We start from the raw sequence: 22622 nt of genomic DNA on the forward strand, positions 1-22622 counted from the left end.
AGTACAAAAAGGCTGTATGTTGTCACCTTGCTTATTTAACTTCTATGCAGAATACATCATGTGAAATGCCAGGCTGGATTAAGCTCAAGCAGGAATCAAGATTGCTGTGAGAACTATCAACAACCTCGGACATGCAGATGATACCACTCTAATGGCAGAAAGTGATAAGGAACAAGAGAGCCTCCTGATGAAGGTGAAAGAAGAGAGTGAAAAGGCTGGCTTAAAACTCAACATTCGAAAAATGAAGATCATGGCATCCAGTCCCATTACTTCATGGCAAATAGATGGGGAAACAATGGAAAGAGTGACAGACTTTATTTTCTTGGGCTCCCAAATCACTGTGAACAGTGACTGCAGCCATGAAATTGAAAGACGTTTGCTCCTTGTTAGAAAAGCTATGACCAACCTAGACAGCATATTAACTAGCAGAGACATCACTTTGTTGACAAAGGTCTATATATTCAAAGCTATGGTTTTTTTCACTAGTCATGTACAGATGTAAAAGTTGGACCATAAAGAGGGCTGAGCACTGAAGAATTGATGCTTTTGAATTGTGGTGCTGGAGAACTCTTGGGAGTCCCTTGGACAGCAGTGAAATCAAACCAGTCAATCCTAAAGGAAATCAACTCTGAATATTCATTAGAAGGACTGATGCTGAAGCTGAAACTCCAATACTTTGGCCACCTGATGAAAAGAGCCAAGTCATTGGAAAAGACCCTGATGCTGGGAAACATTGAGGGCAGGAGAAGGGGGCGACAGAGGAGATGGTTGGATGGCATCACAGACTCAATGGACATGAGTTTGAGCAAACTCTGGGAGACAGTGAAGGACAGGGAAGCCTGACATGCTGCAGTTCATGGGGTTGCAAAGAGTCAAACATGACTTAGTGACTGAACAACAACTACAAGGAACTTCCGTATTACTTTCCCTCTTGACTGCACCAATTTACATTCCCACCCACAGTGTAGGAGGGTTCCCTTTTCTTCACACCCTCTTCAGCATTTGTTATTTGTGGAATTTTTAATGATGGCCATTCTAAACACTGTGTAATACCTCATTGTAGTTTTGATCTGCATTTCTCTAATAATTAGTGATATTAAGCAACTTTTCATATGCAACTGGCCATTTGTATGAATAATGACCTATATATTACTTTTAAATTATACTATAATTACATATTTGAAAACACTATAGATGGTAATTTTTTATTCCCACAGCCTCCTCCCTGAATTTGGGATTCACAGAGATCTAGGGAGGAAGTGAATATGAAGACGCCACTGAGTGGGTTTCTAAAAGCATGGTAAGTAGTGGAAAAACCACAGCAAAATATAACACTGACTGATGGAGTTTTCAATAAAGTAGCTATAGTAGAAATCTATGTACCTTTCAATGTATATATAATACATAAGGCAAATATACTACAAAGGAGGTGGTAACAGGAACCTATTAAGGTGAGGTTTCTACATATCAAGTGGTAATATACTGATTCTGAATAGACTGTGAAAAGTTAAGTAGGTAGCTTATAATCTACAGAGCAACCACAAAAAATGTTATACAAAGACAGATATTCAAAATCAGAGCAAAAAACATTAAAATGAAGTACTCCAAGGCATTCAGATAAGCCAGAGGAAAGCAAGAAAGGGGAAACAGGGTAAAGAAAAACAGAAAGGACCAACAAAACATGAAAAATAGTGGTAGATCTAAATCAAAACATACCACCAATAATTAATTGTCAATGACTTAAATACATAATTAAATGAACTAGATTTGTCAGAATGGATTTAAAAAACAATAAAGAGAAACACAAATAATGTTCCAACTATATGTTGGCTACAAGAACTCACTTCAAATATAGTGACATAGGTAGTGTAAGAGGTAAAACGATGAATAAAAACACACCATGTAAGAAAGCAGGAGAATCTATTGATTATATTATCAGACAATTGTCAACTTGAAAACAAAGATAGTTACCAGGGATAAAGAGGGGCAGTCAATTCACCAGGAAGATACAATAATTATAAATATATATTATACCTAATAACAGTCTTAAAATACATGAAGCAAAACTGAAGGAACTTAAAGGGAAATAGACAAATCTACAATTATAATTGGGATCGTCAATATTCCTCTCTCACTAATAGAATTAGTAGGCAAAAAATCAGCAAAGTCATAGATGAACTGAACACCACCATCAACCAACTAGATTTAATTGACATTTATAGAGTGGTTCACTCTAAAACAGCAGAATGCACATTCTTTTCAAATGCACACAGAACATTCAGCAAGATAGACTATGTCCTGAGTCAAGAACCAAATCTTAATAATTAAAAAAAACTGAAACCAAACAGATTGTGTTATCGGACAATAATGGAATAAAATTCTAGAAATCAAGAATAGAAAGGTAACATGAAAATCTCCAAGAACTGGGAAACTGAACAACACATATTTAATTCATGGGTCAAAGAGGAAGTAAGTCTCAAGGGAAATGAAAAATACATAGAACAGTATTAAAGTGAAAATAAAAGCAAAAACCTACAGCTATCAAAACTGGGGAGTCAGAAAACACATAGGTCATTTTCAGATTGACTACAAAAAGACAGAGGAGATATTTTTAGCATAATGGAACTCTTGTATATCCTGATTGTGTTGTGGTTATACAATTGTATGAAATTTTCAAGGCTTACCAAACTGGACACTAAGAGAAGTGAATTTTATTTTCTCTAAATTATACCTTAATGAAAACAATTTAAAAGCATGCATCTGCATGAGACAAGTGCTCGGGCCTGGTGCACTGAGAAGACCCAGAGGGATGGGGTAGAGAGGGAGGTGGGAGAGGGGATCGGGATGGGGAATACATGTAAATCTGTGGCTGATTCATGTCAATGTATGACAAAACCCACTACAATACTGTAAAGTAATTAACCTCCAACTAATAAAAATAAATGAAAAAAAAATAAAAGCATGCATCTTGTTAAGTGAAGAACATAAGTAGCAGACCAGTATTATTCTGTCATTCCAATTTCATATCTAACAAATAAATAAAACAGTTGATGAGTAGACCATTGTATCTATTTATGTATGTATATTTCAATATACATAGAAAATTGTATGCCAAGTACCAATCAAACAGTGGTTGCCTTTGGGGAGTGGAATGCAAAGGATTTCACTTTGTCCAGCTGTGAGGCATTTTAAACCACATGTAAATTATTTATATTTATAATCCATCATGAAACAGTATATATGGAAGATATTATGATAAACAGAGTACTGAGGAAAATAAAAATAATATTCAATATACACTTAAAACATATTTGTCTAACTCTTTGATCCACTGAAATTAATGTAGGAATGATAATTAGCTCCATATGGTTTTTAATCTAAAAAGGCAAAAAATAAAATCAAGTTCAGTGGCTACAGCTAAAAATTTAAATAAATGTGATCTATGTTCCTTCAGAATTATAGTTCATTTCAACCCTGAATATTCATTGGAAGGACTGATGCTGATGTTGAAGCTCCAATACTTTGACCACATGATGTGAAGAGCCAAATCATTGGAAAAGACCCTGATGCTGGGAAAGATTGAGGGCAGGAAGAGAAGAGGGTGACAGAGGATGAGTGGACTGGATGGCATCATGGACTCAATGGACACAAGTTTGAGCAAACTCCAGGAGATGGTGAAGGATGGGACACCTGTTGTGCTGCAGTCCATGGAGTTGCAAAGAGTCAGACATGACTTAGCGACTGACCAATAACAAAAGGAAAGATGTTCTATCCTTGGTGAATAATAATAGTATCTTTTAAGAACATCAAATGATCAGGAACTGTGACTGGGTATGATTGTAATAGAGAAAATGTTATGGGGGAATATGGGCATCTTGTCCATGAACAGTTTCTAGGTAGGTTCTCACTGGATTTTGTGATATCCTACTCTTAATGGCAGTGTCATTTTTTAATGGTTGTGCCCCGCCCCCTGCCTTCCTTTCTTAGTTAGAACCTACTAGGCCCAAGATGATAGAAGACTTCCAGTTGACCCCGAGCCTCATTATACATTCATTGTAACACATTAGCATGCTAAAGGACATGATTTTCTAGCAAGAACTTGAAAATCCATCCAATTGCTCTTTTTGTACCTCTGACAGAGCTAGCTTTGCTCCACCCTTTGGCAGTGTGGAAGGAAGAGGGCCCAACCCCCTCCCCAAGGGGACATGGGGCCTACTTCGAGAGGAAAGACCCCTTGAGGAGTTGAGCCCAGGAAGACACTCAGTCATGTCAAACACACTCCCGCTGCTTGCTTCTTCATGGGCAGTACAGCTATCAGCTAGGAATGTCTTTGCAAGGATCGCAAAGGGAAGGGGAGATACACAGCCCTGCCTCTGGAACTTCGGTCCTCTGAGCAGATCTGGAGGTCTTGCATTGTATAAGTGAACCTGTTCCTTCCAAATAGAGGCTTGCAAACACAGGCTGGGTGGCTGCCTCTTCTTCCCAGAAGGAGGCTCGCTTTCCCCCCATCCTTGGAACTCCCTGTCCCAGCCGCCCGGAAAATTGCTTCTTGGAGTTCATTTCTTAGGGGCAGTCATCTCTGAGCTTGGAGACATAGGGAGTAGCCCCACACTCACAGGGAAAGGCAGAGCCACCTCCACACATCTCTTCTGTCCCCTTTGCTCTGTAGGAGAGCTCTAGTGAGCCTAGGCCTGTCAGGAGAATTCTTGGTTTTTACGAGAACACACCCTGTGTGTGAATCTGCATACCCGACCTAGGGGCCACAGGGCGCCTGTTTCGCTGGAGTGGGCCCTGAAGCGGTGCAGCCTAGCAAGAGCTTGAAAATCCATCCAATTGCTCTTTTCTTACCTCTGACGGAGGAGCCTGGTGGGCTGCAGTCCATGGGGTCGCTAAGAGTCGGACACCACTGAGCGACTTCACTTTCATGCATTGGAAAAGGAAATGGCAACCCACCCGTGTTCTTGCCTGGAGAATCCCAGAGACGGGGGAGCCGTAGTAGGCTGCCGTCTATGGGGTCGCACAGAGTCGGACACGACTGAAGCGACGCAGCAGCAGCAGCAGCCGCAGTGGAACCCACCTCCTGCCTCTGCACAGCCAGGCCGCTGGAGTGCTTTCTCGGCGGCCTTTCAGTTCTGGCGATTCGATAAACAGAGAGCCCCCCAATCCTGATGGAGCTCGTCCCTCCTTTCTCCGGGCCAGGCAATCGCGCCTTTTTTCTTTACCTGTGCTCGGTCGGTGGACAGCGAATGCTCCGGCGTGGACAGGTGTGGATGACGCCTTCCGGTCTCCTTGGCCCTGCAGGGGAAAAGGATGACGCCTCCTCTACCGCTAAGCAACTCGGAGCCGCTAGACGGAGCCTCTTTGCCCAGCTTTGGGTAGCTGAGTCGAGGCAGCTCGGTTCCCAAGGCAGAAGCGGCCGCCCCCGCCCACTCGCTGGGCACTCCCAGCAGCCGCCGCTTCTTTTAACCTCTGCGGGTTGAGACAAAAGAGCATGATGAGTCGGGCAGCCAGGCCAATCAGCGGGGCGAGGGGGCGGCCTCCCCGCGCAGCCTCCTGCTCAGGGCCATTGCTAGCAAAAAGGAGTAGCTGGCTGGCGGGGTCTGCAGCACACAGGCGCGGGAGCCAGTGCAGTGTCAAGTGCAGCTCGGACTCTTGGACCCTGCCGGTTGGCATTTTACCGTGAGTTTGCTGCTTGCCCTTCACTTTCTTTCTCTTTCACCTCTTCCACCTCTGCTGTCCTCCACGCTTTGAGACCGGATGCCTTCAACACGAGGTGGGACAGACATCAAGCGAACAGTAAAAGTTCCTCACCTTTGTACAGAGGGAAGGGGGGAAAAGCATTTACCCAGCGCTTTCTACTTGCAAATGGGCTTGCACGGACAACTTATTTATTCTTCTCAACAGCCTTAGGAAGGAGGTAGCAGTATGCCCATTTAACAGAGAGGGGACTTAAGCACCCAGTCACTATGCTTAGGAAGTGCAGAGCTAAGAGCTCACACTCAAGTCTACAAGTCTGATTTCAAAGGCTTCCCCCTACTCCTCTCTACTCTCAGATTGAGAGTTAGTTGAGAAAAGCCAAAGCCAAAGTGGAAATGAAAAGGCCCATTTGGAACTATATAGAATTAGTGAGCAATGACTATTATCTCCATTTTACAGATGAGGAAACAGGCCCAAGGTTAGGCAGCTTGCCCCACATCACACAGCAAATAAATATCAGCATCCGGTTTTACTCTGTTGTTTTCCAAATACCAACTCTTTGCCCATCTGAGCTGCCTAGAGGGCATTTTTTTTTTTTTTAACATGAGTGGTCTTAAACCAGCTCAGCTGCAATCTTAGTGTGCTGGTAGTACTGAGGGAGGGCTTGGAGAGGCAATGCAAAGAGGGATAGGGAAAGAGGTAGGAAACTGGTATGGTACCCATTGTACAGAAGAAGAAAACTGAGGCATTTTCTTTCTCTGTTTACACTACAACAAGCTGCTTGCTTTTGCTTTCAGTAAAACATTATTTTTACAGCTTATGACCTGAAAGGAGACAAGACTCAGAGAGGTAAAATGACTTGCCTGAAATTAAAAGGTGAAGCCAAAATTTGTATCATATCTCTCTGACACCAGGATCCATGCTATTAACCGAAGTATGGGTATGAAGCTGGTTGCCTCAGAATCATTTTAAAAGCTTGTTAGAAATACAGATTCCTAAGCTCTGCCTCTGGAGGATTCAGATTTACTAAGAACTAGGGCTGGGGAGGGTGATTTATATTTTTAACCAGTGCTGGAGTTAATTCTGAGGTGTAGAGTGGTTTGTGAACCACTGCTAGAGACACTACATTATGCTTATGGCAATAAGTAAATGAAGATGTGGCCAATGTATCTCTCCATACAGTAGCTGTCATGAAGTGTAACTTGAGAGCAGAGGTTCCTACATAGGGTCCTTCCTGAAATTGTTTGTGAAGAGTAGAATTTGAACTATGTATATTCTTCTGAGTCCATAGCTTTATAGATGTTCAAATGAGTCTGTGGCCCAGAAATGGTTAAGAACCACTCCCCTACAATCTTTCTTCCTAACATTTTCTCTTTCAACTTGTACTCGAGGAAGAAGTATGAGAAACAAAACATAATTTGATCTAACCCCCTAAATACGGCTTTCTGCCGCTGATATAGCTCTTTCATTTCCTGGCCTGAGGACACGTTGCTAGGTTGCCCTTCTGTGAGCTCTTGAGGGGACCTCTCCTTTGCTGGATTTGAAATCACTGGCCACAGAGAACAGCAACTCCATGGAAACAGCATGCAGGGCTGTCCAGAGTGAATGGGCCGTGAAGCCCATGACAGAGAAATCTGCACCATTTTCCATGACTTCTGGTTCTTGAAGAGCAGATCTTACTTCCCTTATGTAAATTGTGGTTAGGAGGCCCCCTTCCAGGCTTGTTCTTGACTCCTGATGCCTGGAAGCAAGTGAATAATCTGATGCCTTGTGATTGCTGTTGTGTTGTGTTCAACCTGCCAAGGAACTTTACCTGTTCCTTTCTGCCTTCTCATTGACTACCTCAATACATAGAGTTCCTTGGAGTAAACAATGCAAATTTGGAGCTTAAGCACTTTCCATCTGAGGACTGTGGACTTTCTCATGGGTGGAACAGTAGCAAAGGGATGGAGGGTGGAGGATGTAGGAAGTAGAGTGAAGCCTCACCTCACATAATCAGGGGTGATGCTGGCACAGCTCTTGGATTTCCTTCAGACTCTTGCTCTGCTCCCCAATATCATGACAACTGACCCCGGGTCTCTTGCAGACTCTTATTCTGTGTTTAAATAGGCTTCACTGCCAAAGTAGGTTATCTACAGTTGGACTTGGTGGGGGTGGGATCAAGTAGGACAAAGAATAGATCCTGTAGCTCTGACAAAAAATAGTGGAAAGAGAAAGATTGTATGATGGTGCCTGGATTGGGCCCTTAGAACAAAGTGAAGGTCTCTTCGTGCAAGGCTGGGAGGAGGATTTGCTGAACTGGCTCCAGTTAGATAAATGTATCCTTGATCTCTGGCATCAGTGTGTGGGAGTATTTCCCAATTCATGGCTCTAATGAGACCACATTTTCCAACTGTAACAAAGAAACCTTAAAAGACTGAAAGTTATGAAGGTAATGCCCTTAGTTGAAACAATAATAGCTGCCCTTAGCTGCCTGCCTTCTTGGTGCCAGGGAATTTCCAGTTTTTATCTTATTTAAGCTTCTCAGCAATGCTGAGACAGTCAATTTTATCCCACTTTGCAAATAGGAAAACTGAGTTTCACGGAGGTTAACACACCTTATAAGTGGAGGCACTGGGATTCCAGTCTGGGGCTGTGTCAGACTCCAAAGCCCATGACAACTCTTCTCTGTTGTCTTCCAAACAAACAATTTAAACAAAAAAAATCCTTTAATTTTATTTTTTAAATCAATTTTAATTGCTATAGGGTTTATTTACCATCTTGTGTTAATTTCTGCTGTACATCAAAATGATTGTTATATATATATGCATATATAAATGTATACACATACACACACACATGTATAAAGCTTCCCATGTGGCACTAGTGGTAAAGAACCCCCTGCCGACGCAGGGGACATAGGAGACATGGGCTCAATCCCTAGTTTAGGAAGATCCTCTGAAGGAAATAGCTACCTATTCCAGTATTCTCGGATACCATGGACAGAGGAGCCTGGTGAGCTACAGTCAATAGGGTTGCAAAGAGTTGGATGTGACTGAAGTGAGTTAGCATGCACATATGTTCAGTTCAGTCGCTCAGGTGTGTACGACTCTTTGTGACCCCATGGACTGCGGCACGCCAGGCTTCCCTATCCATCACCAACTCCCAGAGCTTACTCAAACTCATGTCCAGCAAGTCGGTGATGCCATCCAACCATCTCATCCTCTGTCCATCCCCTTCTCCTCCTGCCTTCAGTCTCCCAGCATCAGAGACTTTTCGATTGAGTCAGTCCTTTGCATCAGGTGGCCAAAGTATTGGAGTTTCATTTCAGTATCCGTCCTTCCAATGAATATTCAGGACTGATTTCCTTTTATGGACCACAGCCTTGTCTAACTCAATGAAACTATGAGCCATGCCATGTAGGGCCACCCAAGACGGACAGGTCATGGTGGAGAGTTCTGACAAAATGTGGTCCACTGGAGAAGGGAATGGCAAACCACTTCAGTATTCTTGCCTTGAGAACCCCATGAATGCACATATGTATGTATGTATGTATATATATACATATATATATACACACATATATATATGCACATTTTAAAATATTCTTTTCCATTATAGTTTTTCATAGGATATTGAATAGAGTTCTCTGTGCTATATACAGTAGGACTTTGTTGTTTATCCCTACTATATATAAAAGTTTACATGTGCTAACCCCAACCTCCCACTCCATCCCTTCCCCAACTCCTTCCCTCTTGGCACCTACCAGTCTGTTTTCTATATCCTTGATTCTGTTTCTGTTTCATAGATAGGTTCATTTCCAACAAACAATTTAAAATGCACACTGCAGACGACCCAGTTTATTAGACTTATTTCAGACTTTAGAGCAATGTTGTTGTAATCTTACCTATATTCCTGGGATCTCACTTTTTAAATACAACTACTAATATAATGTATGGACCAACTTGTATACTGGGTACCATACTAAGTATTTTGTATACTTCATCTCATGCAACCTTCATGACAATCATTTTACAGGTAAGGGTACTGAGGTTCAGAGAGTGGAAGAGATTTGGCCAAGGTCATAAAGCTAGGAAGTGGAGCAGTGAAATTCGAACCCAGGGCTATCTGATTCTAGAGCCTGTATCTTTATGCTATAATGCATTGCAGTGGGGCAAACAAATAAGGCCCTCATTATAAATTGACTTGTCTCTGTCAGCCACAGATCTCTCTTCTTCCCACAGCCTGCATCCAGAACTGGGTACCACTCATGCCTTTAGGCATCTGTGCTTTAGGCTGCTTCCTCAGCCTAGAACTCTTGCCCTCACTCCTCCATCTAACTAGAGCCTGCTCATGGGTCAAGAATCAAGTCAGATGCCCCCTCTCAGAGAAATTTTAGGCTGCTCCCTATGCTCAGTCAGTCAGCTCAGTCGCTCAGTTGTGTCCAACTCTTTGTGACTCCATAGTCTGCAGCGCTCCAGGCTTCCCTGTCCATCACCAACTCCCAGAGCTTGCTCAAACTTATGTGCAGCAAGTTAGTGACGCCATCCAACCATCTCATCTTCTCCTGCCCTCAATCTTTCCCAGCATCAGGGTCTTTTCCAGTGAGTCAGTTCTTCACATCAGGTGGCCAAAGTATTGGAGCTTCTGCTTCAGCATCAGTCCTTCTGATGAATATTCAGGACTGATTTCCTTTAGGATGGACTGCTTTGATCTCCTTGCAGTCCAAGGGACTCTCAAGAGTCTTCTCCAACACCAGAGTTCAAAAGCATCAACTCTTTGGTGATCAGCTTTCTTTATGGTTCAACTCTCACATCTATACATGACTACTGGAAAAGTCATAACTTTTGACTATATGGGCCTTTGTCAGCAAAGTGACGTCTCTACTTTTTAATATGCTATCTAGGTTTGTCATGGCTTTTCTTCCAAGGAGAAAGCATCTTTTAATTTCATGGCTGCAGTCACCATCTGCAGAGATTTTGGAGCCCAAGAAAATAAAGTCTCTCACTGTTTCCCCATCTATTTGCCATGAAGTGTTGGGACCAGATGCCATGATTTTCATTTTTTGAATGTTGAGTTTTAAACCAGCTTTTTTGCTCTCCTCTTTCATTTACATCAAGAGGCTTCCCTGATAGCTCAGTTGATAAAGAATCTGCCTGCAATGCAGGAGACCCTGGTTTGATTCCTGGGTTGGGAAGATCCTCTGGAGAAGAGATAGGCTACCCACTCCAGTATTCTTGTGCTTCCCTTGTGGCTCAGCTGGTAAAGAATCTGCCTGCAATGAGGGAGACCTGGGTTCGATCCCTGGGTTGGGAAGACCCCCTGGATATCTCCCTATGCTAGGTGAAATATATTGCTCTTATGTTCTTCTCTGTCCTTGATTAGCATAAGCTTTCTTTTGCCTTCCAGTATAGTTTAACTCATGGTTGACCTGTCTCCCCTGCTAGATTCTCAAGCCCTCCAGGGCTGGTACCAAGTCCTGTTCACCCCTGCTTCACAGTGACTTACCCACAGTGATTGACATGTGTTTGTGAGCAGACCAAAGGACTGACAGAGGGATGCCTGGAATAAATGGACAAATATAGGGCTGGATTCTGGCATGATCATGCAGGCTGTGCATCTGGGCTAGACTAGCCAGGGAAGTCTGGAATCCTTTCCACTCACTTTACAAGGTTGTAAACACAGGAGATGCATCATAGGGCCCAGGGGGTAACTGCTCTAGGCTGACTCCAGGCTTGTTCTGAGGCCCCTACTTTGGAATTCCTGTGTAAGGGGCCAGGCTGTCCAGGATTGCTTTTATAACACCTTTGCATTCACAGAAGAAAGGTCTTCCTTGCCTCCCATGTGAACACAGGATCTGTCCCACCATACCATTTTAAATGGTTCTGAGTGTGCTGCAGGAGCATGTGCAGCATCCGCATAGGTGTGAGGTGGGGAAACATCTTTAAAAAAAAATACAGTTGACTGATGCCACCATGCCATGGATGGTCAACCACTTTATCTCATTTTATTTTGTTAATCTTCACAACAACCCTTTGAGGGAGGTCTATTGTCCCTCGTCTGTAGCCAAAGAAACTGAGACTGAGTGAAGTGTCTTGCCTAAGGTCATACAACTAAGCAAATGGTGGAGGCAGAATTCAGACTCAGGACTGTCTGCCCCCAAAGGCTGGCATTTTAACAGGAAAACACATGGGAGAAAAATTGACTCCCTCTCCCCCATAAAACAGGATGAGTTAGATTTATAAAATTATAAAATTATGACAGATATTTCAGGTAAGGTGTTTCTGAATTATTGTTCACTTTTAATCCCTGAAAAAGATCGACCAAAACAGAAGGAACGGGTAGAAAAGCACAATTCCTCTATCAAACACTGGCCTGAATTCCTCTTCATCAACCCCCTGCCACATGCACAGTATGAGGATGCCTAGAGAGCACCCCCCCTACCCTACCCCCTGGCGTCTGCTCATTTCATAACTGAGATGCTTGAGGCTCCAAGATGTCAATATATTTCTAAAGGTCACACAAGAGGTTGAAAAGAGAACTGGCACTGAGAATTCTGGTCTGTCAAATTCTAGCCCAGTTTTCTTTCAGCTAAATTGGCCCGCCTTACAGTCAATCAACACATGTTTGCAGGTTACTCTGGAAAATGTGGGGAGGAAGTGGAATATTACTGCATTCTGAGATAGAAGAGGGGACAAACGTTTCCCTCACCACCTGTCCTTATGCAGACGCAGATAAAACTTGGAAAGAAATCCTTGGTAGGACAGCTGGGTAATTTTGGGCTCCCCTGTGGCTTTGGGGGCCAGATTGGAGCTCCCCTCCAAGGAAAGGGATCAGCTTTGGCTCCTGGGATATGGAGGGAGCTGCCATGGGCCCAGGAGTGCCCTGGAAGGATGTAAGGAGTGGGCCTCTTGAGCCTGTGCTCCTGGCCAGTTCTTAGCTAAAGGGTCTAAAGCAAAGGAGCCTTCCCATCCTTCTGGCCATGAGGGCTAAGGAGTTGAGGCTTAAGGGCCTCCGAACTGCTGAGGGTAGGGGAGGGCTAATGGCAGAGCACAGGAGGCTGAGCCTCTACCCCCTCCCCCTAGACAGACTGTGCCTTGAGGGGGGTGGGGTTGTAAGGTCAGATAGCGGACTGTGGATGGAGCAGGAGCAAGAAGCCAGGGAGAAGCTTATGGGGGTCATTCTGGAAGGAGAAGCACTTCAAGGCAAGTTCTTGAGTGCAGCAGCCCAGGGAAGGCTGCAGTGGGCTTCTTTCAGGGCCTGGCTTCTAGCCCACCCCCAGTTCCTCAGCCTGGTGACCCCTTTGTCCCTATTGGATGGGCTAGCGTAACTAGAGCCCCAGTAGCTCTCTCCTCTGGGGACTACACAGTTCAGGGTTCTGCGTGAAACCTCTGGATCTGCAGTTCCTACCAGGTTTCCTGTCCATCTAGATATGAGTCTGATGCCCAGACATGGTCCCTGTGCCCCTGTCCCCCTCTCCCCCACCACACCACTTCCTGTTCCTCTCTACACACCATCCCCAAGCCACACACCCTGTCCTCTCACCCCTAGTTCCTTCCTGACAACTCCCTCAGGTTCTCAGATCTGTACTGACCATTCATTTCTTCTTGATCCCAAAATTCTTTCATGGGCCCTGGCTCCCCAGTTACCTTTCATACTACTCCATCTGCTCCCAGACTACTCCCAGGTAGGAGCAACAGCTTGGAATCTGCACAACCTCTTCCCTCTAGTATAGTGGCTCTGAATCAGGGCAATTTTATCTTCTTCCCTCACCCCGAGGACATAAGGTAATATCTTTAGATATTTTTGTTTGTTATAGCTGTGCTGTGCTGTGCTTAGTCACTCAGTCATGTCTGACTCTTTGCGACCCCGTGGACTGTAGCTCGCCAGGCTCCTCTGTCCATGGGGATTCTCCAGGCAAGAATACTGGAGTGGGTTGCCATGCCCTCCTCTTGCTATAACTGGGTAGGTCACAACTTGTGCCACAGGATACCACTAAACATCGTACGATGCACAGGGTGGGCACCTGTGATGAAGAATTATCTGGCCCCAAATGTCAATAGCCTGTACATTGAGAACACCTGCACTGTTATACAGCAACAGGTCTACAAGGTTAAGCTCAAAAACTGTCATGTACAGAGCCTTTTCTTGCTAAACTTCCAGGAATAGTTCCTCTTTCTGTTCCTCAATTGGGAGAGGGGAGCGGGGTGTTGCCATGAGACAGCTAGCACATCATCAAGAATCTGTAAAAAAAGAGGCAAGGAGCTTCCCTGCTCCCTAAATTTACTACCATCTTTTAGAGAAAGTCATGGACTACACCCTACAGGCCTTTCTGCCTGATAAGATAGTGCCACTTTTTGGAAAGGGAAGAGCAACTTATTATTTTAGCAGTTTATCAAATGCAAGATTTCATATGGTGAATGCAGTAAGGATGGGGAGCCCTCCGTCACTAATTTTATTTTCTTCATTCTTCAACCTTCTTTGAACATGAGAATATTTGCTGGGTCACAAAAACACTGTAAGGGTGACTTTGCTCAGCAAAACAAACTACCTTTGTTTTAATTTAAGGTGGAGGAATTCTTTCTTAAGAGTGTACATATTTCTCAGAAACTGGCCCAGAGAATTACTTGTTTCTTTAGAGCTGAGTTTCTTTAGCCTCTGAATCTAACTAAGCAATGAAGATGCTTGCCAAAAGATTTCATTGGTCAGTCTAACCTCTTTTTTTCCACTCTTGCCAGTTTCTTCCATCTGCACCCAGGTATCTTCAGCATGGGGGAACAAAACCACTCTCCCGGGAAGGAGCTTCAGCCCTGGACACGAAAAGAGGCTCCAGGAAAGAGAAGCTGGCACTCCCATGCCTACGCCCTTGGTGCCATTTCCAACTTTATGTCTACTTTTCTGACCTTTCCTATCTATAAGGTTATGTTCCGGCAACAGATCCATGCTGTGGCGGTGTCAGAGGCTGTGAGGCAGCTTTGGCATGAAGGCCCTCAATACTTCTACCGGGGAATCTACCCACCTCTTCTCTCCAAGACATTGCAAGGGACTTTGCTGTTTGGGACTTATGATAGCATGCTGTTTTGTCTCTCCCCTGTTGGGCCACACTCCCTGGGGCACCGCTGGGCTGCAGGGCTCATGTCTGGTGTGGTGGAGGCTGTGGCACTCAGCCCCTTTGAGAGGGTGCAAAATGTGCTCCAAGATGGTCGCAAGCAAGCTCGCTTTCCCAGCACCTTCAGCATTCTCAAGGAATTTCACTCTTATGGGCTTTGGGGCCGGCTGTCACAGGGTTACTATCGTGGTTTCTGGCCTGTCCTTCTCAGGAACAGCCTGGGGAGTGCTCTGTATTTCTCCTTCAAGGATCCCATCCAGAATAGCTTGGCAGAGCAGGGCCTGCCCCACTGGGTTCCTGCCTTGGTGTCTGGGAGTGTCAATGGAACAATCACCTGCCTAGTTCTGTATCCTCTGATTGTGCTGGTTGCCAATATGCAGTCCCACATTGGCTGGCAGAGCATGCCAAGCTTGTGGGCTTCTGTCCAGGATGTGTGGGACACTCGGGGCCGAAAGGTGTTTATGATATACCGGGGAGGTTCCCTGGTCATCCTAAGGTCCAGTGTAACCTGGGGCCTCACTACTGCTATCCATGACTTCCTGCAGAGGAGGTATCATTCTAGGAAAGAGCTGAAAGATTGACTGGCTGCAGGCAGTGTAGTGTGGCCATGGCAACTTGTCATTCTAAGCCTTCCTGGGGTGCCTTAAATAGCTTACTTCTTTGGTTTGGTCACCTAATACAACTATTCTTTAAAATCTCAACTGTCAGTGTACTCGAGAAGGTCCCAACTACCAGCCTGTTGTGTAAAGACAAAACCCAATAGGGTTCCTTGGTTAGAGAAAGAAATTCACCCCAGTTTATCCACAGCTTCAACAGGCTCAGATCCAGGAGGGCTTTAAGTAACATGTCACCTGCATGAAATGTCATTCCTTTAAGGAATTTACTGACATTAAGAGGAAACTCTAAAAGATGACCTTAATCAGGCACTGTGAATTCTGGAACCCCTCCAGTTGTCTTCTGGGCCAAACTGAGTGGAGGACCAGGAATTCCAATATCAGAGAACTAAGCTTGACTCTTGGGATGGGGATTCCAGAGACTTTTTCAGATGGCTACATTTTCATGACACGGTTCACTACCCCTGCCACCACCACTCTCACTTTTCAAAGTTGTGGGTGCTAGTTTCAGGGTAGTGGTTGTGGCTGGAAATCCTGAATTAGACTTGCCTCAACTGATCAGGTGCCACAAGAACTGGTGGGAATGGGAAGAAGTGTGGACCCTGTATGGATGGAAAGAATAGACTTTGAGGGAAGAGTTTTAGTTACATGCAGAATAGAAAATTCTACTATTGGTTGATTGGTGTTACATGCTGGGACATTTCTGATAACAAGGCAATAACATTGCCTAGTAACCACTTGAGTTTCCCTAAGAAATCTAAAACTGAAATGACTGTATCTCTTCATAAATAATTGCATATTTTATTGCCATGGATAAATAAAATTACTGTGACATAAGTTAAAGATCTGAAATTGTAGCCTGTCATTTAAAGCTATTCAAAATATGGCCCCATAAAATTTGTAGCATATTATCACACCATTCCCACTTACATAGATCCCATGTTCTAGCCAAACTGGAGTATTGTTCCCTCCTCAAACATGCCACTAACTTTCCCATAGCCATGCTTTGGCCCACTCTATCTTCTCCACCTGTAATACCTGTTCTCTACATGCCAGTCTGCCAAAATCCTTCCAGTTCTTCAAAGCCCAGCTCAGATGCCACCTTCTCTAAGGAGCCTCTTCTGATTGCCCCTACTGAATGTGATTGCCTCTAAGTAAATGTGATATTAGTTTCTTGTGATGTCTCTTTCCAATTACACTTCATACGTGGTACTGATTCCATTTATGTCACTGAGCTCATGTGGTCCTCTGTTCTTGATGTTCTTCAATATCTCCTACTAGACTGTAAAACTTCTTGAAAGCAGGGATTCTTGTATGTTTTTAAATCTCCCATTGTGCCTAGGTGCTCAATAATGTTGGCTGAATTATTGAATTGATTATCAAGCTGTGATATGGTCTTTATACTCAGGGTGCTGTCCCTTGTACATGAAGATAATGTTATTGATTCATTTTCATGAAGACATCTGCCTTTAGGGTGTGATTTTTGTTTTATTAGTGGATTTAGTTTTGTGCTAATGATAATGATTCTGATGATGATGATAATAATAATACCAACAATAATTAAAAGTGACTTTCAACTGGGACATTTGATGAGTTTGTGTTATCGGTGGCATGTTTGTTATTGGCAACACTTTGGATCTGAAATTCACAGAGACATTGCCTAATAGTCTGATATTTATTTTTAGCTCTGGAATTTTGAGGATTTCCAAGATGACATACATTGCAGTTTTTCCCTTATAGATGATATCATGTAATGATCTCCACATGTACCTCCTTCCTTACCAAACCAAAATTGTCATTTATAATGATCTGACTATAGATCCTGGCTGTGGGGATTCCTCACTGAATATCAGAGAAGTTAAAGACATGGCTATAAGCATTATGAGATCAGAAAGCATTTGCCAGCAAGATCAACAAAAAAAAAGGCTGGTTTAGAATCGCTGCAGATGCATTCCCATGTCTGATCCCTCTGCAGACCTGGATGTGGTGGGTCAGTACTCTGCTTGTAGATTCAGTGACAGGGAGCACAGAGTCTGTACCAGGGAAGGAAAAGTAGAAGAGCAGTTAGTTCTACTTAAAGGCTAGCTCTCAGAATACAAAAAAATCATTACTTAGATAATGACTTCAGTTTATAAGCTGAACAGAAGGGGATAAACTATGGAACTCTCCCACTTTTTTATTCAAGATAAAATATGGTACTCCCCCACATTTATTTCTAAGCACACTGTCCATTTTCACTTATGTCACTATGTCAGTCCATGTCTGTTCCTTCATTTTAACTTATTTAGAAATAAGTTCAAACTTCTAGAAAAGCTGCCAACATAAACAGAGTTCAAAGAACACTCATATACCCTTTATCCCAAATCACCTACTATTAACATTTTACACCATTTGCTTTATTACTTGAGCACTCGTTCTCCACACACATGATATTTTTTGCTGAACTGAGTTGCAATTTTTAATATTTCTAGATTCAATATTTGTAGATTCAAATTCTTTTAAAAAGACAGTGCTTTATCTCTATGACACTGGCACAGTTATTATTGAATATTAGAAAATGAAAGATTCGTTATTTGTAGATTCAAATTCTTTTAAAAAGACTGAGGGCTTTATCTCTATGACACCAGCACAGTTATTATTGAATATTAGAAAATGAAAGCTCACAGCAGATTTTAAAGCTACATTAGTGATTATTTGTCTTTTTAAAAATTTTACATTTTCATTATGCATGTTAATACTTGAAGTTATGCAATTATAAACATTGATTTACAACTAAAGCATGTTATAATTGAAATAATTTATTTTTACAAACTGGTTCATATAAAATTTTAAAATTACATAGGCTAGGCTTCACTGGTGGCTCAGTGGTAAAGAATCTGCCTGCCAATGCAGGAGACCCCAGTTCAATCCCTGGTCCTGGAAGATCCCACATGCCACGGAGCCACTAAGCCTGTGTGCCACAGCTGTTAAGTCAGTGCTCTGGAGCCTGGAAGTCACAACTACCGAGTCCATGCACCCTAGAGCCCATGCTCTGCAACAAGAGAAGCCACTGCAGTGAGACGCCCGTGCTCTGCAACTAGGGAGTAGCCCCCACTCTCCGAAACTAGAGAAAAGCCCTTGCAGCAATGAAGACTCAGCACATCCAATAAATAAGCAAATAAAATTATATTAAAAAACACATAGGCTGATCAACTTTTCCCATTTAAATCTGAGTAAAATTTGAGAGTGTAATCGTTTTCTAGTAGTTTTAAATATCACTATTTAATTTTGTGGTGTTAATATTGTTTTCTGACATTTAAAAATTGTTTTTGGATTTAAGATCAATAAAATAAGGAGACAATAAATACCTATGTCCGTTTAAAACTTATAAAATGTAGAATTTAACACTAAAGCTACTTGGTATAAAAAGGTGAAAGAAAAAGAATAAAAATCCCTGTATGAGCTCTGCCTATTTTGGTCTAAACTACAGCAGCTTCCTAAAGCTCAAAGTGAAATAATAAGTAATTAACGTATTGCAACTATTATCACAATTATATGGTTTATTAAGACAATTTTGCTTTTGACATTTATTTTTAAACATTAATAGCATTGTAATTTATGTGTTTGGGATAACCACGTATAGTGTAGTAAAGTTAATAAAATAATGTTATGTAGGAGACAAACATCATGATAATTCAGGAAAAAAGTGAAAAATTTTCCTAAAGAATAAGGTGAAAATACTGTAGTTCCCTGTTCTGTTCCCTTTCCAACTTCTCTTTGTCTTTCTTTTCCTCAAATCTTCAATGCTTCCTCCTTCATTCTCAGTCCCAGTTCATGACCTTACTTTCTCTCTCATTAGGAAAAGTGGAGCATTCAGAATAGAATTACCAGTTAGAAGAACATTTATAAAGTTACTGCGCATGTAATGACCACCCAAGACAAGACATTCAACTTCTTGATAACCCCCACCACTATTCCTCCTGCACTCCAAGCCCCTCACTGATGCCATTCCTCCCCTCATCCTAGAGATAACTCCTATGCTGACAAATATGATACCATTTCTTTCCTTTTTTAAAAATAGATTTATCTTCCTGTTACTGGGAGGGGAACCCCTTCCAGGGCCCAAGAGTGAGTTCTAACAATCGAAAAGGAATTGTCCGAGGAGACACATGTACTGACAAAGCAAAAGACTTTATTGGCAAGGGGCGCCCAAGTGGACAGCAGCAGGGAAAGGGAACCTGGGAGAACTGCTCTACCACGTGACTCAAAATCTCAGGTTTTATGATAATGGAGTTAATTTCCTGGTTGTCTCTGGCTAACCATCTTGCCTGTGCCTATATTTGATCTGACTCAAGGTCTTTCCTGGTGGCACGTGCATCTCTCAGCCAAGATGGATTCCAGCAAGAAGGTTTCTGGTAGGTTGGCAGGACATATTATGTGCTAGTGTCTCCTCTCTCCTTTTGGCCCCTCCTGAATTCTTCCAGCTGGTGGTAGCTTGCCAGTTCTGTGCTCCTTATCAGGACCTCCTGATGTGAGATAACTCATGCAAGTGGTTGTTATCCTGCCTGGCCAGGGCAGGCAGTTTTGGTCAGTGTTTCCCTAACATTCCATATAAGCATTCCTAAACAATGCAGTTTTATTTTACAGATATTTGAACTTTATGTACTTGGGATTGTGACTAGCTTCCCAGGTGGCGCAGTGGTAAAGAATCCACCTGCCAACACAGGAGACTCAGAAGACGTGGGTTTGATCCCTCAGTTGGGAAGATCCCCTGGAAGAGGAATATGGCAACTCACTCCAGTATTCTTGCCTGGAGAATCCCATGGACAAATGGCTACAGTCAGGCCAGCTACAATCTATGGGGTTGCAGAGTCAGACAAGACTAAGCATACATGCACACCTTTCCTATTATTTGTGAGATTCATCCACATTGTTGCAAGTAGTTCTAGTTATTTCATTTTTCTAAAATAAATTTACTTTCAGTTCAGTTCAGTTGCTCAGGCATGTCCTACTCTTTGTGACCCCATGGACTGCAGCACACCAGGCCTCCCTGTCCACCACCAACTCCCGGAGTTTACACAAACCCATGTCCATTGAGTCGGTGATGTCATCCAACCATCTCGTCCTCTGTCATCCCCTTCTCCTCCTGCCCTCAATTTTCCCTAGCATCAGGGTCTTTTCAAATGAGACAACTCTTCGTATCAGGTGGCCAAAGTATTGGAGTTTCAGCTTCAACATCAGTCCTTCCAATGAACACTCAGGACTGATCTCCTTTAGGATGGACTGGTTGGATCTCCTTGCGGTCCAAGGGACTCTCAAGAGTCTTCTCCAACACCACAGTTCAAAAGCATCAATTCTTCAGCACTCAGCTTTCTTTACAGTCCAACTCTCACATCCATACATGACTACTGGAAAAACCATAGCCTTGACTATGGTTGACCTTTGTTGGCAAATTAATGTCTCTGCTTTTTAAAATGCTGTCTAGGTTGGTCATAGCTTTCCTTCCAAGGAGTAAGCATCTTTTAATTTCATGGCTGCAGTCACCATCTGCAGTGATTTTGGAGCACCCCCCCCCAAAAAAGTCAGCCACTGTTTACACTTTAAAAAGATGTTTTTAAAGAGAATTTTTAACTTCACAGCAAATTTGAGAGGAAGGTAAGGAGAGTTCCTGTATAAGTCCTGCTGCTCACTGTACATAGCCTCCTCAATTATCAGCATAGCACCAGACTGGTTTTGTTACAATTTGTTACAATTGATGAATCTGTATTGATACATCATTGTCACCCAAAGTCCATAGTTTACTTTAGGGTTCACACCTAGGACTATACATTCTATGGGTTTGGACAAATACATAAAGACATGTATCCACCATTATGAGTTTCATCAGAGTAGTCTCATTGCCACCCCTCCAATCCTCTGTGCTCTGCCTGTTCAGCCCCATTCCACCTCAGTTCTGGCAACCACTGTCTTTTCACTATCTCCATAGTTTTACCTTTTCCAGAATGTCATATAGTTAGTATCATACACTATGTAGCTTTTTCGCATAGACTTCTTTCACTTGATAATGTGCATTTAAATTTGTGCCGTGTCTTTTTGGGGCTCATTTCATTTTAGCACTGAATAATAATTCCAACGTCAGGATTTATCACAGTTTATTTATCTATTCATCTACTGAATGGCATCTGGATTGCTTCCAAGTTTTGTCAGTTGTAAATAAAGTTGTTACAAACATCCATGTGCAGATTTTTGTGTGGACATGTTTTAAACTCCTTTGGAAAATATCAAAGAGCACAATTGCTGAATTGTATAGTAAGCATACAGTTTTTGTATAGTAAGCATACAGTTTAATTTGGTAAGAAACTGTCAAACTGGCTTACAATGTGGCTGTATCCTTTTGCATTGCCACCAGTAATAAATGAGCATTCCTACTGCTCCATATCTTTGGCAGCATTTGATTGTCAGTGTTATGAATTTTGGGCATTCTAGTATGTGTATAGTGGTATCTCACTGTTGTTTGGTTATTTCACTTTTATTTTTGTGTGTACCATTGTGTGAATATGCCACAATTTATCCCTGAAAACTTTCTGCTTGCTTCCAGTTTTTGACTGTTACAAAGCTGGGCTACCATGAATATTCTTGGGGGTGTACATAAATACAAATATCTCTAGGATATTTACTAAGAGTAGAATGCTGGTTTATAAGGTATGGGCACTTTCAACGATACTATATGATGCTTAACTTCTCCTGATTACCATGTGCTATGCTTAGTCACTCAGTCATGTCCGACTCTTTGTGATCCCATGGACTATAGCCCACAAGGCTCCTCTGTCCATGGGGATTCTCCAGGCAAGAATACTGGAGTGGTTTGCCATGACCTCCTCCAGGGGATGTTCCCAGCCCAGAGATCAAACCCAGGTCTCCCGCATTGTAGGCAGATTCCTTACCAGCTGAGTTACCCTTCCTGATTACTAGGTTTCCCTAATTATGTGTACCAGTTAACACTTACTAGCAGTTCCCATGTGCTCCACCTGCTGACAACATTTGTTATTATCAGATTTTAAAATTTTTGCCAATCTGGTGGTGGTAAAATGGCCTCTCACAATTTGATTTTCCTGACTACTACGGTTGAGCATTTTTTCATATGCTTATTGGATATTAGGATTTATTATTTTTATAATAATAATGAAGCATTTATTCAACACATCTGCCAATTTTTTTCTATTGGGTAGCGTGCCTCTTAAAAA

General features: G+C 42.7%; 1 protein-coding gene and 1 long non-coding RNA gene across 2 annotated transcripts in view; one reads left to right on the top strand and one right to left on the bottom strand.

Annotated features, from left to right (window-relative positions):
• Positions 1–5356, bottom strand: part of LOC136153953 (uncharacterized) — a 123355-nt gene extending 117999 nt beyond the window's left edge. The window contains exon 1 of the long non-coding RNA XR_010660464.1: positions 5223–5356. This is a non-coding gene — a long non-coding RNA (uncharacterized lncRNA). The remainder of the gene's footprint in view (positions 1–5222) is intronic.
• Positions 5357–5579: 223 nt separating this feature from the next.
• On the top strand, positions 5580–16973 carry SLC25A53 (solute carrier family 25 member 53). Its single transcript, XM_065916083.1, has 2 exons — positions 5580–5679; positions 14415–16973. The coding sequence occupies exon 2, from the start codon at positions 14446–14448 to the stop codon at positions 15364–15366; it is 921 nt and encodes a 306-aa protein (XP_065772155.1). The 5' UTR covers positions 5580–5679; positions 14415–14445; the 3' UTR covers positions 15367–16973.
• Positions 16974–22622: the final 5649 nt, after the last annotated feature.

Source organism: Muntiacus reevesi, chromosome X (assembly GCF_963930625.1).
Source record: "Muntiacus reevesi chromosome X, mMunRee1.1, whole genome shotgun sequence".
Classification (NCBI taxonomy): Eukaryota; Metazoa; Chordata; class Mammalia; order Artiodactyla; family Cervidae; genus Muntiacus; species Muntiacus reevesi.